We start from the raw sequence: 19,818 nt of genomic DNA, 5'->3' as shown, positions 1-19,818 counted from the left end.
TGATTATTTCTGCTTTATTCACATATTTTCAGCTAAGCTTTTAATATGTTTTCAAACATTTATCAGTCTTAAACATGTTTAAAAACTATAGAGTTATTGTTTGAGTTCGATGTACGCTTTCACACGAAAGTGCGGCGGAAGTACAATTTGTCATGTTTACTGACTGTAGAAAACACGCATCGGCGGGCGCTCTCATTCATCGACAACAGAGACTTTACTGGATTTTTACACAAATAACACTGAGCAGTATCTACGGACGTAAAGTTATTGAGCCTTGATGAAACATCAAGCGTTGCTTACAATTCAGACGAAACTCAAACTAGCAATTATTTTGTTTTACTTTTCGGTCGCGATAGACTGGCAAATTCCTCGCAAGCGTGTGGTAAGAGGAGCTAGGAAACTGTGAAGTCCTGAAGCTCTGCTATATCTTAATATATCCAGCTAGTTTTTTGCTGTGTAATGGAAAAGCTGTTAATCTTCAACATATGTGAAATTTAAAGTGGAATAATGTACAGCTCATGTAAAAGAAGCATCCGTCGGAACACAACTTGGTCAGCGATATATATCTAAGCTTAAAGCGGAACATACCTAAATTCGACACTGTCTTACTTCACTCAAACTGGAGCAGCTTACGACGAAAATACTTAAGCAAAATTCCAAAAGACGTAAACGCGTTGAGTTGTGGGCCAAAAACATGAAAAATGTCGGGAATTTCGGACGCCATTTCCCCCGCGCGACATCCGCAAAAATCCTCGCAGCATGTACGCGCGTGTGCTGCAGGCGATGGCGCAATCTGCTCTAAAAATAGAATTATTGTCCCATATCATGGGGACAACCCCAATACTTGAAATGGCGCGCGCTTACGGTCTCCGTCCCCGATTATGGCTCCTGTATATGGCACAGAAATGGCTCTTCTTGCTGTTCTTGCGAAAGTCTTGCTAGCTACCAGTGACGTTGCGACGATGTGCTGTTGCCACTGGTGGACATCTGAGAAGTTTTTTGCGTTTCTCTTTTGCTATCGGTCGTTCGAAACGTTGTACTCAATCATGTTAGAACGGCTGTGGGTCTGGGTTCGATTTCCAGTCGTTTCGGGAGTTCGGTTGTTTATCCTTCTCCCAACGAACGGCTGTTGGGGCAACTCCGGGAACGCGGGCTCACAAAACTGCTGGAATTCAAGCCTACTGTAGGTCTAACATCCCTTTTCTTTCTAGCACCATTTTCTGTTAAGGTCGACACACACTAGTCCCTTGAGGGGTTAACACGAAGGGACATAGTCGCAGGGACTTGTCCCGCGAACAGTTCACAGGAAGAGGTTTGAGAAACAAGTCGCAGGGACTTTACTCCTTGCGACTAGTCCCACGAATTCAAACTGGTTTGAACTTTCGGGACTAGTCGTAAGGACCACAGTTTGGTCCCTGCGACTAGATTTTGAACTGAGCAAAAGCGGCTATTTCACACGATGGGACTTGTACCCGCGACTTGTTGTAGGGACTGGTCGCAGGGACTAGTCCTCTCGTGTGTGTCGACCTTTAAAACTGTTTGGCTGTTTGACAACAATATTGCACGTTATGTAACTGAATGGCTCTTGCGGTTGAGAAGTTTTCAGTCGTAATATATACTTATTCAGCCGTTGGGTCAAAGAGCCCTTTGATTACTCCATCAAAGGGCTAAATCTCGAGAGGTCAGCTTTCCAATATTTGAAATATCATCTTCAAGTTGATATTATATAAACCAAGCATTTCATATTGCCCACCGACTCATCATTACATTGTTCTTAGGAACTAATCACTTGGTATAAATGAGAACCGGCAACCTGTTACAAGACCTGACAAAATGCCTGGGGCTCAACTGGGACTACAGCATTCCATCTAAGGAGTGATCTCAGCGCACCTATACCTTAGCAAAAACTTTACTTAAGGTCATTCCACTGAAATAGAACCTTCACTGAGATTTTTGTGAAACTTTGCCTATTGATTGCTTATATTATAGGAACTTCCCCATGTTCGTTTAAGAGCAACAGCACCTTGTTTGTTTATACCCATATAGATCCTTATAATAGCACCATGATTGTAGTCACGATTGCTTGCTAAATTTACGTTTCCGACGACTGCTTTTTGTTCTACACTGAGAATTGGTCCATATTTATTTTACACAGAGAAATTTACTACTCAGTTCAAAATAACAGAAAAGAATGATAGATCACTATACTCGTTTGCGAGAAAATGACGATTTACCTCTATGGCGAGGTGCAGCTGTAAAGAAAGAGCCGCCATTTTTTAATACGCGCGCGCTAATCACGCGTGAAATTATACGCGGTAGGGATGCGCAATACAAAACTGGGGAATAACCTTAAGCACAGACCTATTCGTGTAAAACAAAATGGCTCTAAATAGACTCATTCCTTAACTCACTTAGCTTGAATATTTACAAGCAAAAAATAGTGACTGAAAACTAGAACTACGCTTAGTTGTCGTCAAGAGGTCGTTATCAAGCCGATTTTAAACTGAAGCCAGCTTGAAAGTCAAGAAACTAAAACCAAAGTGTGGGAAAGGGCATTTGCGACATTCTCTGGAAAGATATCACCAATAAGTCCATATACGCTGTACACTACACCATTTATCAACAATGCCAGTGTATTCTCAGGTAACACATGGTTTTAACTGGAACCAGTTTCAAGTAACTACTAATTGACGTGCAAAAACAACCTGTTATTCTATTCAATTTGGAGACAAAACCTCACAATAGGTGGCTAGCGCTTTGTTTAATGCTTTAAAGAAAAGATTAACACAAACAGTTAAAACAATACAGCCGATAGAACAGGCGTCTGAAAGAACTGAAAACTCCTTTAAAAATACTAAACATATCAGAGGTAAGAGAAGAAGAGTAAAATTGTCAAAATAGAAACAGAGAGAAAAAGTAAACTTTAAAGGCAGTTCTTATTTCTCATGGATATTTTCCTTGTTTTTTTGTTTTGTTTTGTTTTGTTTTTCTAAATCTCTGAGTGTGTCGTTAGGACATGATATTTTTTCGTTGTTATGGTATAATATTTTACTGTTAACGTGACCGCTTAATCTAAAACTGCATTTGTTTTTTTGTTTTGTTTGTTTGTTTTTATACACCTCTAGTTGGTTTAAGAGCAGAATGCATGTCAAAAACGTTCAAATTCAACAAGCCTCGATATTAATAAATTACTTGATGTTTCTTGATCTAAAATAATTAAGTTCAATTCTTTGCTTCTTTCCCGACAAAGCGTTCTGATGTTCCCTCTAATAGGATCGACAGTCATTAATTAAGAAATATTCTTCTGGTCATACCATGTATAATCGTTTTTTCAGTTGTTTATTTTTTTCTTCACTTTCAGAAAGAACAATGAAGAGTTTTCTCATTCTTCTATTAATCACGTCGGGTAAGAATAACAAGTACAATTAGATATAATAGTGACAATAAATCAGAAAGAAATTTAAACTAAATTTCAACTGATGATGAAATCTTGATTTTAACGTTTGCATCTGGATTTCTGAGTAAAGTACTAAGCTCGTCCTCAAATTATGATTTAGATTCCTTTGATTTCAAGAATATAATTTGCATATGGCACGATAGCAGAATCGCCCGGCTTTAATACCATGGACCAAATTATGTATTATACGAAAACTTGACCAGTCCCAAACTATAACACATTACAGGCTGAATGGTTTCTGTGTGAAAACTAAACCCAGATTGGATAACCCCACGAATTGGTTTACGAGCAAGAATTTTGAAAATTATCATGTGCCATCTATCACACGGAAATCAGTCATAAATCAGTCACAACAGCAACTATTAAATCTCACTTCAACAGAAACTCTGGCTAATTTGTTATGAAATTATAAAGATGAATAAAGAAATCTAACCAAGTATGTCAAATATCGAAATTGAAGTGAGGACTTGAGGTGCAACTTAGCGCGAAGAGAATTGAACTTCAACTGTGTTGAAAAGTGTTTCAATACAGTCGATAATGCATAAAATTCTTGTCATCTCGGTAAAGCAATGTTGATTTTCAGCCTGCTTAGGTACGACAGCCAGGGAAAGCAGCGCAAAAAAGGTAAACGATGTAAAACACACCGCTGAAGCTAAACCTAACTCGAAACGGAATTGGGTTTATGGATGGCAACCTCAGCCGGAAGCTCCAGTGTACGTTCCTCCACTGGCGAGGTCCAACTCTGGATTCATGCGTCAAGAAGGCGGCAACAACCGCGGTTTTGCGTCTCAAGGAAAATCCAGTCCCACGCTGTTATCTATGACCGGTGCTGCTGAGAATGGGCCGAGTGGTACGAGAGCCCGGAATAAAGGGAGCAATGTAACAAGTGAATACAACGGGACAAAGAAACCTGCCTCGCCCGCGATTATTTATCCATTAAAAGGTAATCAAAATTTGGATGGATATTTTGAATATATAGAGGAAAAAGCAGGAACTTCTTGTAAAATCATTAATAAGCTAGTGGACCTGCAGTGTTGGACTAATTGTACTTCTCATAAATTAATGGTTTCTCTCGTTCAGAAATTATCTTCGATTAGAGGTAACCATCTTGGTGAGATGACCCCTCCTCGTGTCCGTTTCAGGAGTTTTTAAATTTAGGATTAAGCCTTAAACTGAGAAAATAGGCTATTGTGTCATTAATTGGTCCAATTTCTATCGTTACTCACTATCAAAATGATGTCATTGCTTGTCTACCCAGGGGCAAGCCACCATGCGAAACGTAATAAAACTCAAAAGAAGAGTTCAAGCTCTAAACAAGGGCAAACTCGCTCCCAGTCAACAACACAACGTGAAGCAGATGACACAGCCGGAGATGGAGGTGGAGGCCTGGGCTCTGTACTGAAGGGTGCGAACGTCCAAGGTGCTGTTGTAGAAAAAGGAATTGAAGTAATGGGAAAGCTGGTGGATAAACAACTGCAGATTATCGACGAGGCACAGGAGAAGGCAGAAAATTTCTTGAAAAAGGAGGTATGACACAATTGTATTCATACTTTACACCTCTTTCACCAAAACAAGCGTCGTGGTGCAAAATATTGAGGCTAGTAAACTACGAGTAGTCCCTCTTTCACTTGGTCCGTCGAGCGAGACCGGAAATAAACCGCGAGGAAAATATGGCCCAGGATTTCGCGAAGCCATTTTTTTTCTCGCGGTTCTCTTTCGCGTCGCTTGTAGTCTAGAGGCTAGCTAACTTCACGATTGGTCACTTTAAAAAGGCTTGTTAAGTCTTTCAAACTTTTTAGACCTAAACGGATATGTCCCTAGGAACAATGTTGGGAAAAAGCTTACATTTTAACAAGATTGTAATAGCCGATCAAATGTTATTTGGAACAACATAAATTAAAGACACCATTTTGGAGTAAATTGAGATCATGATCGTTCTTAATAGGAACATTTCACTTTAATATTTTCACAGATTAAGTTGGACATCGTACCAGATAAATCTTGGCAAACGGAAGACATGTTTGTTCCTGCTGGTTACCATATGAACTCACATATCTCCAGTGACGACAGTGCACCAAAGGAAGTCGGCGAACCACCCTATACTTACCCAGCAGGCCTTGGAAACGTGCTTATGAACGGCTGTTGGGGGACTGGGTACAAGGAGGGAGATCCTTGCTACGCGGCAAGGTGGAAAATGGACGCTTGCTTGGTATGTAGATGATCGTACTATGATAGCCGGTGCACATCCCCCGCCTCTCCTAAAAAAATCGACTTTTTTAAGGGGAGGGGCGGATGTACACAGGCTATAGGCGAATCTTTGTTTACACTTTTTGCCTCATTAACATTTGCTTATCACTATCTGATGACGCTAATGAAAGAAAAACTCTGAATATCGAAAGGGAATAACACTTTCAGTTACCTCTGAAAATTTGAGCCCAATACACGGAATTGTTTCGGAGAAATTCTCTTCTGAAAATTCGAAATTTTACAGAGAAATGTATGGCTCATTAACTTTTTTGCCACACAGCAATTTGGCAGTTTTTGATGGCTGATATTTCCTTCAATTTTGCTTGTAAAGAGCTGAAAATTACACAAATTGCTCAACTTAATCAGCATTATCAACTTTTGCATTTAGTTCATATATACGGCTACGGTTTCTATGAGTCAAGTCGTATGCTAATGAGGAAAAATGTAAACAATGACGTCAGCAAAGATTCGCCTATGCGTGGTATTAAAGGAACTACGCCACGGTTTCCGCATCTTGAAAAGTATAGCCTAATTTTTTCAAATACGCGGTTTGTAATCCGTGTGAATCTTCTCCATTCTTAACCACCCTTGTTAATATCTCTTTGTTTTTGTCAGTCTTAGCAAACTACCATTTTCAGGTTTTCTTCAATTTAAAGGTTATTTCGTACGTGGCCAAAATATCATGACCGATCTCCTTGAAGTGAATTTTGAAACTGACTGGAAATAATAAAACTATTGAAAGTGCTGTCTGGACCCGAAATCCCATTGGGCGCTTATTGCACAGCACAGAATGAGCTTGTTTTGTAATGATTTGCTCGGCAAAAGGCTTTCATTCCACACATGTGTTTATGAAGAACCCTATGAAACGAAAAGACCTAGTAAGTGTTACTACGTCTGACAGATTGCGCATCACAAACTAAATGTCTTTTCTGATTTCTGCAGAGAACAGGAAGAGTAGCAGTCTTCAAATCACTTACATTTCCGTATTTTTGCAGAACTTAATTGACGGCGCGGCATTCATGGGTGTTGGTTTTGATGGGCGTGGTGAGTACAGTCCTGAATCAAGAAAAATGAGCATCGTGCAGCGGAACTGCGCTGGGAAAGCAACGTAAGATCTGTCATCCTCACGTCTTACTGCAGGCTTCTTGAACAGTTATTTGACAGGACATTTTCGACAGTTTCTTTCCGACAGTTCAACTGCCGGCCTCCACATCCCGATATAGAGATAGTGATTACGTGTGTTTTTAGAAACTTGAATTAATATTTTAAGGTCCTAGATTGATACTTCGATCTTAGCTCCATATTCAGTATTTTACATGTAGTTATTTCAATTAATGTATTTTAGTTTAATAGTATACGCGACTCCACAAGCTTTGTAGTTTTGACTCTTATGGTGTCGAAATAGAGGTTTTATGTTATATGTTATGTTACACGATAACGATATCAGATGGCCAAATAAGTTTCTGTGAATAATTTGTACTAACTAAACATGCATGTTGCTGTGTCCTTCAGGTACGATGACTACGATGTCCCGGATACAATGAATGTTCATGGCATTTATGACACGAAAGCATCAATGGTGACATTCGAGAGTCGCAGCGAGTTTCAAAAATATCTTCAAGAGGAGGCTGGTGTGTCTGGATCATACTTTGGATTCTACGCAGGCGTGAAGTCAGGTTGGGGGGAGTCTGAGACCCAAGCTAGCCAAAAGTACATGGCACTTCTACATGTAGACATAAACAGGTATTGAAAATTGTATATTGTAAAAGCACTTGCATGAAGCGGTTTTTATTTGAGTGTTGAAACGTAATTGGTTTTGCATCAACCGCGCTATACGATCGGCTTACAAACTTGCGCCATTTTTTTCATCCATCCAGAAGTAAAACCAAAACCAATCGTGACTCGTTCTCACTCGTTTTCCAACGCTTTGCGTCGGCTACATGTAATTACTTCGAGTTTTGATTGGTTCACTGTATTGTCTGTTTCCTTTGTGGTTAGCTACAAGGATTACTTTGGTTTTGGTTTTACAACACTCAATTAAAAACCGCTCTAACTGCTGTCCTAGCTGACTTAGAGCGTTTTTCAATTGAGTTTCGCAAAGCCAAAACCAAACCAATTTTTTAACAATGAGATTACTCAGCCAATCTCGGGCCGTAGTAAAACCAAAACCAAAGTAATTGCCTGATCACTTTCGACACTAAATTGAAAATAACTCTAAATATCGCTACCTGCCCCCTATAAATACATATTTCCGTGTTTCAGATACGAGATCTTTATTGACGAGGTGAAGCCAAACGATCTAAGTGCGTCGTTTTTGAGAGAGTTCATGGATCTGCCGACATCTTATTTTGCAGCGGACGCGCCTCTGACATATCGTAAGTCAGCCTTAAGTGTCTGTAGTTTGCATTGATTGGTCTTAGTTTTGTTATTATCCCCACTTGTTTGAGCCATCAAAAATGCCCATAGTGTTGACATGATGAGCGATTTCTAACTCTTCCAAAGATCACTGGACGAGAGTTAATTAATCTAATAACCCCTCACTTCTTTTGTTCATTCTTTTACTACCTTTCAGTTTCCGTATTTTATTTACTTTTCCTAATTTTCTATTGTAGCCTAGTAATAAAAAGGTTTGTAATTAGATCTTAAGAGACGGGCCCACCTAGACAAGCACTAGCCATCTGCGTGCCAGTCTGACTATAAAGATGTAAATTGAAGAACGAAAATGGACATTTAAAGATTGAAGAATTGACCATTTTACAGTTGTCTGCTCGTTTACCTGGCCTTTGAATAGCAGCGAGGCTGGAGGTGACCTTGTTTTGCTACAGACCTTACTGCTTTTGTTGTGTAAATCAAGTTCTTCTAATTCTGACTAGGTGAATTTACTTCACAAAAGTAGAGAGGTCTGTATCAAAGCAAGGTCATCTCCAGCCTCGCTGTCATTCAAAGGCCGGGTCACCGAGCGGAAAACTGTATTGACCATATTCGTATTCTCAATATTGAAATGGAACTAGCTGGCAAACGAGGCTAGGGAGAGATGTCTTTTCAAATATATAACATATCAGCTCTAATAACTACTTACTGGTAACTAGCGGCGATTTAGCTCTGAGGCTGTTTTCCGGAGAGAAACAAGAAACAAACAATTACAGTAAGCTAAGTCGCTTTATATTCCCTGATATTCTCAAATTAATTCCCAGATAAAATGCTTTACCAGTAACAGTTGTTAGCATCGAATACTCATTTCATCCTTCGCACACTTAGCATAATCATTTTGGTTGAACGAAACATTCTTTTTTTTGTTTAACTTCCAACAGTGGATTTCATTCAGAGGTGGGGAACACACTGCATCAAGTCGGCAAAATTTGGTGGTCAACTCCAAATTCGTAAATTTATGGATGCAAGCGACGTTTCTAGCAAGAAAGAATTCGCCCGAGAAATGGAGGTGGAATACAAAAGCTTGTTCGCCAGCGTCGGAGCAAAAGAAAGTCGAAAAGAAGGACAATCGCATAGAAAACAGGCAAAAACATCATCGACAACGATTCTTGCAATGGGAGGAAGTCAGCAAATTGCCTCTATTTTATCTGATGCGTATTCACCAACGTTCAAAAACGAGTTTAAAGATTGGCTTGCTTCGATTCCTCAATATCCAAAACCTTTTGAGTTTCAGATGGCTCCAATCACAAGTCTTCTTAATTTCCGTCTCCGCGACTTGTTTCCCGAAAAGAGAAGTACCCAGGGATGCGAGGGGAATGCGGCGAATCTTAAAGAAGAGGTAACGGCAAATGAAGAAAAGTTGAAATTCTACGAAACAGTCTTCCCCAATGGAACAGTTCAGAAGCACTATTGTCAGTTTGACAGCCGTAAGTCACTGGAGGAGGCGATAACCAGGAGAAGAATAAGCCTGACAAGAGCCATCGAGGTCTACATGAAGGAGGTGATAACATATGTGTACTTTTCATAAAAGATGTCCTTATTGTTGACCATGGTTATATAGATAAATGAACGATTGATCGTTTTCTCAAGATATAGAGTCGCGAAATGCCAAAGCCACATATAACGCTGTCGTAAGACAGACATTTGAGAACACGCGAGAGATTTCAAGATATGAGCTGTTGGGGAGAGGTTTCTACACTGATATCAATTTTGACAGTAGATTTTTCACCTACAAGGCGCTCGCAGAACCCAATCTATATTCCACTGAAAACGCGCACATAATCCGATGAAAAAAAGTTTAGAAAATTCGACCTCCCACGAAAGCGCGAAAGTAGGGCGTGGCTTATGGTGTTTTCCTCACTTACACCAGAATAACTACTGTCTTATCTTAGCTGTGTGAAGTATCTTTATCAAAAGTATTTTGCTGTCGTGAAATTTCTCTCCCAAGGGCCCAAATTCAATCACAGATATTCAGCTACCACCATGCAGCACAGACACCCCAGCAGCAGCCCCAGAGACACCAAGCCAAGCGGACGAGGCAGCAAGTCACAGCAAACTGCGTGTCCCCAGTTGGAAGCACATCACCAAAGACAAAGCCACCTTCCGAGTCGTCCTCGACATGAGAAACAATTTCAAAGGAACGAAAGACTTCAGCGATATTCCCAGAAACATGAGTCGATTAGTACGCTACGATGAAGGAAAATGGTTCACAGCTGAAAAAGATGGCTCTTTTCACCTGTACAACGCCTTTAAGAATGGAAAAACCGGAGATCCTCGCCAACACAAAATCTCAATTCTGGGACTCGTGCTCTCCTTCAATCAAAACACCGGAGGACTGTCTCTTCTGTCACATGACCTAGAGGCGTCAAGAGAGTTCTTCCCAGACCTCCACGATTCACTAGCTGGACGAGAGCTAGGCCGAGCTGTTTCAGACTTCAGCGTATTAGCAGACAGGCGTGAAACCTTACAAGATCCCCCATGTAATGTAAAATGGTCAAATGCGCTTCGATTCGATCCCACTGAAACAAAAGGAAAGTGTCTTCACTTCACCGCTTCCAGTGAGGGGGACATTTTTGTGGTGTTTGCAACGTTGCCAGTCGACAAGACCTCTTGGTATTACATTGAAATCACGCCACAGAAAGTGGCCATTTATAAGGTAACGAGAGATCCAAGCTAAGGCCCCGTTCACGCTACGCCTGAGAATTTGAAAACGCAGCTTTATCTCTACGGTTAGGCCTACCGTCCACACTAATCTGTCACGAAAACGGAGCTTTCCGAAAATGCTCTTCAAACCGGAGGAATTTGAAAACGCTGGCTTCGTGTTTAAGTGTGGACGGAAAACATTTTGAAAACGAAGCTTTTCGAAAACGATGACATGACAATAATAATGTGGTTTCCCTTCCCGAGTTTTCCTCAAGCACAAATCCAAAATGACCAGCACGTTACATTGTCAGATGCCTCCGGCGTAGTGTGGACAGAAAACATTTGATGCGTTTTCAGAGTGAAACTTACTTCAATTCCAAATTCCTCCAGCATAGTGTGGGGCGTAAGACAAACGGTCCCTCCTATGTAACCACTTTTCAAATTTGTCCCATGAAAAGGAAGTGAATCTAGCGGAAGAGAAAACAAAATGAAAATCATCAATGCGTTTAAACCATGAGTTACGAGGGTTGAACCAAAGACACAGCACACACAGTGGATTTGTCCTCTTTTGTGGAATTTTGAAATTAAGTAATGAACACAAGATTTCATTTCTGGTTTTTCAACGAGACATCATAACGAAGATGTTTTGATTAACTACCATAACATCACATATCTCAACATAACGTAACATATCTCAACTTTCAAAGCCTGAAAGTGATCTACAGCCCTGACCATTGCCTACGTTCCAAACATTGCTCTTAATAAAAATAATGCATTGCTGTTTCTTTTACATTCTCTTTGTCAGGGATTCGAACTCAAAACCTCCACAACAAATATCAACGCGCGGGGTCTGGGCGACCCGTCCTTACTTCAATCTTACTTTGTTTGCGTCACTGAGTCCAAATCAAGCACGCTTATTGAATATGGAAAAACACTGGGAACTACACAAAGTGGTGATGTCTACCTTAACATGTTAGACCTCGACAAGCCACTGAATGCGCGCTTTTACGCATTTGGGAATGGGAACAAGGAAGCTGATGTCATCGACGCACATATAGTAGCACGTGATCAAACAAAAGCCGAGTGTAAAGGTGACACGTTCATGGACCTAACCAGCAAGCTTTGCACGCAGCATTGTCACGAAGACTGTGATCCCTTATATGGTAAGCAAAGAAACTCTCCACGTTTTGGGATGTCACGCAAGTTAAGATTTCTTGTTTCACGGTGTCAGGCTTTGTTCGCGCCAGGTTTTGCGCGCATGCCGTTTTTGGAAAATCGTAACCTTATCAGAGTTCATGAAGTCCTTGACATATGCGGATATAAAAGGGCAACAATTCGCAGGTAATACTGGGAAAGTTATGAGCAAGTGAAAAGTATACCAAGGCAAAGTTCTCCCAGTGAAATGAATCAAACCTCATGCGGGTGGTGCTTTGTCTTTTGGCAGAATGCATAACCAATACCAATGAAGTTACGGAACATTTAAGCAATAGAGCACGTTTTTCGTGTTTACATAGCCTCATCTAAATACGAGGGGGATTCGGACAATGCGAGACAGTTACGTAAACCCGATGACGCGGTCAAGGGGTTTGCATAACTGTCTCGAATTCTCCCAACCCCCCTCGTGTTTAGACGAGGCTATGTAAACGCGGAAAAAGTACTCTTGCTTTTATAAAATATTTCTCAGGAATACGCGCGAATCTAAACCGTCACAACTGTCTCATCTAAACACACCTATCGACCAGTGAGCGCGCGCGTAGTACCTTAGTTCTTTTACAAACATTTTTGCAAAAATGACATGTCGTTTCGTAACGTTCGGGTTACGAGGTTCTTCTTTGCATTTCAGGTTGCAACACACAGTCATCAGGGAATCCATTACCAACGGAATGTAATGTATGCCGAGTAGCAAAAGACAAAACGACCGGCAGCTGCCTTCCAGAGTGCCCCCCGGAAAAATACCTTACAGCTGATAAGCTGTGTCTCGACCTGAGTGGTATGTAAACGGGGGAAATCATATATCTAGGAAGGGGTGATGGGGAGGGAGTTTGTATAAGGGGTTATTGGCATTGTATTGCCTAGGGATAAAAAGTCTGAAAGGTGCGAAGGATATTTTGAAATAGGCCATGTTCGATATATCAATACTCTAACATGGCTCCGAGGCTTTCGAGTCAAAATTGCAAACTTTTTAAGTTCTTTTTGTCTCTCAATTCCCAAACGAGACTTGGATACAAAGAAAACACCACCAAATATAGAAGTTTGTCCTGAAGGCCTCGGAGCCATGTCAAAGATCAATAATATCGAATGTGGCCTATTGGCGATTTAGGTAATGAGGGGGAGGAGAGTATCTTGTTTTACGACTGAGAAAGACGACTTTTCTTACCCGTCATGGGTCAGAGGGCAAATTCTATGCCAGAGCAGGAACATGTAACTTTGCATGTTTTCACATAGAAGGGATGTAGACTGCGCTGACAAACCCCTTGTAGTGGAAAGCTGTTATTCTTTTGCGCCGTGTATAACTTGTTATCATTTTATGACTATGTCGAACTGTGCTAAAAATAATAGAAGAATAGAACGTCATAGAAGAAGACGAATTGCTGGTCTTCATAAAGTTCACGAGACTCAATCGTCTATTTTTTCTGGTTTGGTTTATGCTTGCCTTTGAAAACAGCAATAAAATATTTACCTGTGGGTCAGCTATAGCACTGTAACTTGATGCCAAAAATTTAATCATGATGTCACGAAACTGTTTGCTTAGCTGACACTGATGTCAGGTTTATAAAAGAATTCACACTATAGACGGCGGAAAGTGTATAAAGAAAGGAAAATAATTTCTCAGCTGTACTTGCAATTAAAACAACTGCAACGAAGCCTGACAAAAAAAGATTGCCAAATAAAAGTAGAATAGCGAGAGAACCAGGTCATTCAAGTGTCAACCGCGAATGCAACATGGCTGCCGGTTCATGTGTGCTGGATCTATCTCTGCCCACCTACTACTAGCTACTACTACACCAGTTAGCGGGTTGCAGGAAAACTTTGGGGGTGAGTTAAGATATGAATCAGTTGCTTAGCAACATCACCGCCGAAAACTGTGGGTTCGGTCGCCTCTGAGATGGGATAAAAACCAAAAAAAGCGCCTTGGATGTAAAATAGAAGTAGGCGAAAGCCCATAAAATAATCTTTCTCGTGTATGACAAGGAAGTTGTGATTAGGATTGGGACGGGGCTAAACTCTACGCCTTAAAATAAGGAAAGAAAAAATGAAGTGAACAATTGTTGTTTGGCGTCATGTGAACAATCACTTTTAATCGGCAGAAACTACAGAGCTTTTGACAGTCATATGTAGACATTTGTCTTGAGTAAGCTGTATAAGAGACTAGTTCTCTTGCAGGATGCTCAGCTCAATGTACTTGATGCCTTCTTTCTCTTGTGCGTCGTCGCCATAAATCTCCAAAAATAGGCCGTTGTTGGGATTCAACTTGTGCTGGTAAACCATTTCCCTGCTGAAACCGCCGTCTAGCGGGACGAAACAGGTTCCCCACCGGTCAGACAGGCTTAACTGGATCTCGAATCTTCCAGGGTAATAAGACTCGGATGGCTTTGGGAGTGGCGCATCGGTATGACGAGTCATGGTATTCCCGCTGGGCCCATCTATACCAAGACAAGGGGCAGAAGATGGGTAGTTGTTCTTATCAAGTGTTAGCATGCCGACAAAGCGATCGCCATCTGAAATAACAAATGAGGGATCGCTTTCTCCTTGGCCAAACTTTGTTTCCAAACCAACCGCCACCTTCACGACAAGTTTGGCATTTTTACCGATGACTCCTGGCGGAATCAGCGGGACAATCATCAGTCGATAGTAGGTGCTTGGAGCACTGAGGAACGTGAGGAGTCGAGGAGTCAGGGTATTGTGGCGATGGATGAAGGTAGCAGCCTCAGCAAGCTTCGTAGGTGTGAAGAATTTGTAAAACACAAGCTGTACGTACAAAATAGAAGACAAAACTTATTTAGTTTACCGCTCACTTTTGTTTTTTCAAGCAAAAACAGTGTTGTTAAGGCGTCAAGTGTAATACTGAGTCTAATCTAAAAAGAACGCAGATTCTTAAATAAACGAAATAAAAATTATTTGTTGCTATCGTGTTCCATAGTTTCTCTCGCCCGTAGAAGTAGTTCCCGGCCAAGACGGATTTTTACTGACTATTGTCATCACGAAGGACTGGAAGCAAAGAAAACAGATTTAAGTTGTCTAACCTGTGGCTGCAAATTCGACGTGTTTTCATCCTTAAGATCATTTGCTTGGGCCAACGATACAGAAAATATCAGCAAAACTATTTTGATAATGTTCATCTTTATACTCATTTCGGTTCCGACCGGACTGCTTCGATTCAAGATATGGTAACAATTAGAGTTCAACTAATAAATTGAACGGTGTCATTGATTCAGTGGAACATTACTGTATATGATCAAGTGTTTTGAAAATTTTCGCGTTTCCGAAGCAGACCTTTATTTGTAAGTTAAGTTATTTATGATTGCCAAATAATCATTAAGTAGACAAAGGCATCGCAAAATTTGAATTTCAAATCGATTTAGCAAATCGATGCCACTGATCATCACAAAACTTCTTCGGAAACTTTCAGCTGATTGTCACTTCCGTAGAGAACAGAAGCCCGTCTTTTTTTAAAATACTTTTCTGACAACTTTTGATGCCACAACTACGACAAAATTCCAAAAGAAATAAAAATTCATTAATTAACATAGCAATCAATAACATATAAATTAACTACAAAACATGGTTTATTTGCCCCCAGTGACAACCATAGCCTTGAAGGCTTCATCCATTTGGGACGGTCATGTTTCGCTGTTAAAAACAACCAAAGATCACTGAAGTATGACATCGTTTCGAACATCACTGTAATTTGATCTAGGGACTCGTAAATCTTTGCGTCTGGAGGCTAGTCCAATTTCCTAGCCTAAAATAAAACTAGGGTATTTAAAAGGTAGTAACGCTGCGGCACATTCTGTTGATAGTGACATCTTTTACGCATTGATTCATCAACAACTTCATGCATGATAACGCATCGATGGCGACGTGTGACAAGGGATCGTGAAAGAAAAGCGCATAATGATCTGAACTGTGTTTGGACATAAAACGATACACATCAACCTCCCCTTTACCAGATCGCGAAAATCGAAAGATGTGGAAATTGTAGGAGCAGAAATCTACTTATAAATTCTGTACTGGTACGCATTAAATGTCTCTAGAATGTTGACAGACTGTGTCGAGGACGCGTCCATCGCGATGTGTGAAAATGCTAAAGCTTTAGCTTAAATTCATGTTTGGATGAAAAGAGATAGATCGCAGCATGTATGAAATAAGCGTGTTCTACGTTTTTCGTTTGTTTTAATTATTCTGCAAGCTTTAGTAACGACGATTTCTCTTCATTTAAGAATTCGACCATTAACAACAAAAGCAAGAGTTGTGAAAGTCAAGCACGATCTCCTTGACATCGTTTTACAGGTTAAACCACTAATATTTCTCACAGTAGTGTTCCAAGGAAAGTTAAGTCTGATTCGCGATATGGGAAACATGGGGAGATGTCCTCGTCAACCATCACGCGACAGAAATCTTGAGCTCATAATCTAATTGTTTAATATATGGAGGAAGTCGGGGTACACATCCAAATCCACGTCAAAACAAAACCATGTGTCTAGATATACGTGATCGCTGGACAATATGGCATAATCCTAATATTCGTTTATTTTGAAATTACAGCTACCTATGATATGGAGTTTCCAGTCGTAGATCAGCAGAGTGTGAAACGCGCTACAGCCAGGGAAGTACCTGAATTACCAGCTTTCACGTTGTGTTTTTGGATTCGCCTTCCTCGAGGTTACAAGAAGAAGTCTTTCCTCATGTATCCAATAATCGAATACAGAGGCTCCGAATCATTGTACATCGGCTTGGTAGGAGAAGAGACAGATCTAAAAATGGATTTTATCTTCGATGGAGGAGGGAAACAGTAAGTCATGGATTTTATTTCACTAAACAGAACACTGAGAGCCCATCCCATAAGTACTCCTGTGTAATAGTGACGGGGATAATCTTGTTACCGTTGAGAGGTTAGCGCTGTATTAACACAACATGACTATCGTTAAGATTATTTCCTGGCATAGCCTGGGAACATCCACCCCCTCCCCTCAAAACTATCGGGGAGGTGGACCCTACCCCTCTTTTTTAGGGGGGGGGGGGAGGATGAATACTGGCTATCCCTGGCACACTACAGGGCATTAAACCGAGAAAACATGGTCCGTGATTTCCTGTCAGACAATGAACTTGTACCTCTTTGGGGAAAATTAATTAAGGCAATGCCCGTAAACTAAGATCCTAGTATCTTTTAGCAATTCCTTTTGAAGTGTCTTGAGATTACCTCCGTAACTTTTAAAGGGCATGTAAACCCAAAAAATGCTATTTTGGGGACCACATAGTCGTTTAGTACATACATGACATCTGCCAAATCTGTAGATCTTTTGTTCACTTTAGCCCGTTTTTACGTTGAAAAATCGCTTCAAAGTTCTAAACATCCGCCATCTTGAATTGCGCAATCTAGCAAATGACGTCACGGGTGGACCTTTAGTTACGGGAAGTCAAAGGCCTGTCTTGAACACGTTGTGAAATAAGCACATGTTTACATAGTTTCTTTTGGAAAAACACTACATCTTCATTATGGTAAAACGCTGTGTCGTTCAGTTTTGCAGTAATTCGAACAAAACAGGCCATACTATGCATAAGTTTCCAAAAGACGCTAATTTGAGGCGGCAGTGGGTAAAATTTGTTCAAGGCGCAAATCGAGTCTAGCGAAAAGGGCCGATTTCGTAGAGCCGACGGAGCATTCGGTTATTTGCAACATTCATTTTTCTCCGGATTGTTACGAAAAAAGGTTTCATGGTAGAAATGGGGCTGAGAAAGCAAAGTCCTTTACTTTCTGGTGCTGTACCGACGATACAGTCTCCAGCAGCAACAAATTCTTGCGACAAACGAAAGCGGCCTATCCAAAATGAAGGCAGCAAACAACCGGAAATGGCTGACAGTGCCGATAAAAGGCCTAGAAGAAGTAGAGCTCTTCAAACGCTTGAGGTTAATAGGGTAAACCACTCTATCTGCTATTCTTCGCAACACAGATAATCTCTGCTTCCTTTGAGAAACCCTGCAAAGAAACAGCAGTAGAACAATATGTGTCACGCTTACACATCATTGAGTAACTAGAAAGGTAATTACGGCAAACCACGTTTGTGCCTTTGTATATGTTAAGCCCATTGCTGCCAGTGCTGTAACATATTTTCAATATTAATAATTATGATGTAAATTAGCAATCACCTTCTTATCCCTCACTGGGTTGGTGGGTTCAACCCAGTATACGTGGTGCCAAAATCGGCTGAAAAGGTGCTTCAACGAACAAGCTGCCGATAGGCAATGTATCGAAATCTCCTACACGAAAAATACAGAGAAATAACTATCTACACTAGTGTTGTACTAAAATAAAACCAGTTACGGCAGAGGTAAATCTTACAATTGAACCGCGATAGTTAAAATAAAAGTAAACTTACTCGTTTCCTGTGTGATTATCTGTGTCGTGCTGCTGCCTGAATGCGTAATAAGCAGTTTCAAGCACCCAAACATCAAGACAGGTCGACTGAAATCCTGGATGCTAGGTAATACCTTTCATTTGTATTTCTGGCCTCTGATTTTCTACTTTTTGCCAGACTTGTCCGATTTCAGCGCAGCAAACACTTTCGTGAGCAGTCGGCATTGGCTGACATACTTGACACTCGCACCTTTTAACGCACCCAAGAAAGGTCGGGAAAAAAGACAACAACAAAATTTGGCGAGCTTCTATTTGCGTGCTAATCTGACTATGCGCCGGCTTCAATTGATGTTCATCTGCTAAAAATGTAATTTAATTGCAAAATGATCAAACACCAGTCTGTGTTTCCAAGACGGTCTGAGTTGTTGTCATTTGGTTCTGGGCTGGCTTCTTGTTGATCGTTTTGTCGGACCCTTCGTGGCTCAGATTGATACGGACGAGGCCCAGATTGTTCCACAGCTACAACTGAATTTTCTACATCACTATCATACAAATCCACCAAATTTGAATCGCTGTCATCCGATAAAAGATCCTCCGAGCTACTCCCACTTTCCCGATCCGCCATAGAATTCTCATATGGAATCCCTATTGCGCAATGTTTGTGTTCCACCGCTTACGTCACGACAGATGGCTATTGTTTTCACCGGAAGTGGATGTTTTCTCGTAAAAGCTGTTTTTTTCCTTAACGAAACCCAAACGAGCAAAATAAATGCCGAATTCGTTTTCTACGTTGCTGTTTGCGTCGAATAAGAAAAACCTGTATTTTTGGGTTTACATGCCCTTTAATAGTTGATCCCCGGAGACATTTGAATCACTCCAGGGGTGAACACCCCTCCTCCTCAACTTGCGAAGATGGGCCTAGATTGTGTAACACGTGTCAGTGCCAAAGGTCCAAGGGTTCAGAATATTTCCACAGTAGTTGGCGTTACTAACACTGATATTTTTCTCAATAGCAACACTCCTCCATTCTTTTCCACTTCAGATTACCGCTGACTGCTTTGACGGACAAAAACTGGCACCAGATTTGCATCACGTGGGCAGGTCACAGTGGAGTGACGATACACTACTTGGACGGCTTGCGCAAGGTCGCCGACACCCGTCTGATCGGATCCCTAGAGGGTGGGGGAGTGTTGACAATCGGTCACTATACAGAATACCCTTATCAAATAACAGGCCTGAATCTATGGGACAAAGTCATAGCTCCTGAAGATATTGCCGAGTTCTCCAAAGCGTGCGAGAAGGGCAATGGAAATGTCAAGGCTTGGGCAGATTTTTACGATCTGGCCAAGGCAGAGAACGTTAACTTGGTAACTCCTTCAGCTTGTCGTGTAAGCCAAGAGGGTGCTCAGTAACTGACTAAGCTGTTGTGTCCTAAATAATTAGAACAGCTTCTGAATAAAGTTGT

The 19,818-nt window shown here is 41.0% G+C and overlaps 2 protein-coding genes across 2 annotated transcripts; one reads left to right on the top strand and one right to left on the bottom strand.

The window, feature by feature from the left end:
* Positions 1-4,735: 4,735 nt before the first annotated feature.
* On the top strand, positions 4,736-19,765 carry LOC145499253 (uncharacterized). Its single transcript, XM_081478774.1, has 11 exons — positions 4,736-4,984; positions 5,430-5,666; positions 6,700-6,812; positions 7,217-7,447; positions 7,967-8,079; positions 9,016-9,635; positions 10,083-10,790; positions 11,583-11,940; positions 12,621-12,767; positions 16,544-16,790; positions 19,396-19,765. Exons 1-11 carry the CDS (start codon positions 4,907-4,909, stop codon positions 19,763-19,765), a joined length of 3,222 nt encoding a protein of 1,073 aa, XP_081334900.1. The 5' UTR covers positions 4,736-4,906.
* Positions 13,750-16,542, bottom strand: LOC145499157 (uncharacterized). The gene is made up of 2 exons (XM_081478768.1): positions 15,022-16,542; positions 13,750-14,746 (listed from the first exon to the last, which is right to left on the bottom strand). Exons 1-2 carry the CDS (start codon positions 15,127-15,129, stop codon positions 14,147-14,149), a joined length of 708 nt encoding a protein of 235 aa, XP_081334894.1. The 5' UTR covers positions 15,130-16,542; the 3' UTR covers positions 13,750-14,146.
* Positions 19,766-19,818: the final 53 nt, after the last annotated feature.

This window comes from Orbicella franksi, chromosome 1, assembly GCF_964199315.1.
Source record: "Orbicella franksi chromosome 1, jaOrbFran1.1, whole genome shotgun sequence".
Classification (NCBI taxonomy): domain Eukaryota; kingdom Metazoa; phylum Cnidaria; class Anthozoa; order Scleractinia; family Merulinidae; genus Orbicella; species Orbicella franksi.
This window is presented reverse-complemented; position numbering and strand designations above follow the sequence as displayed.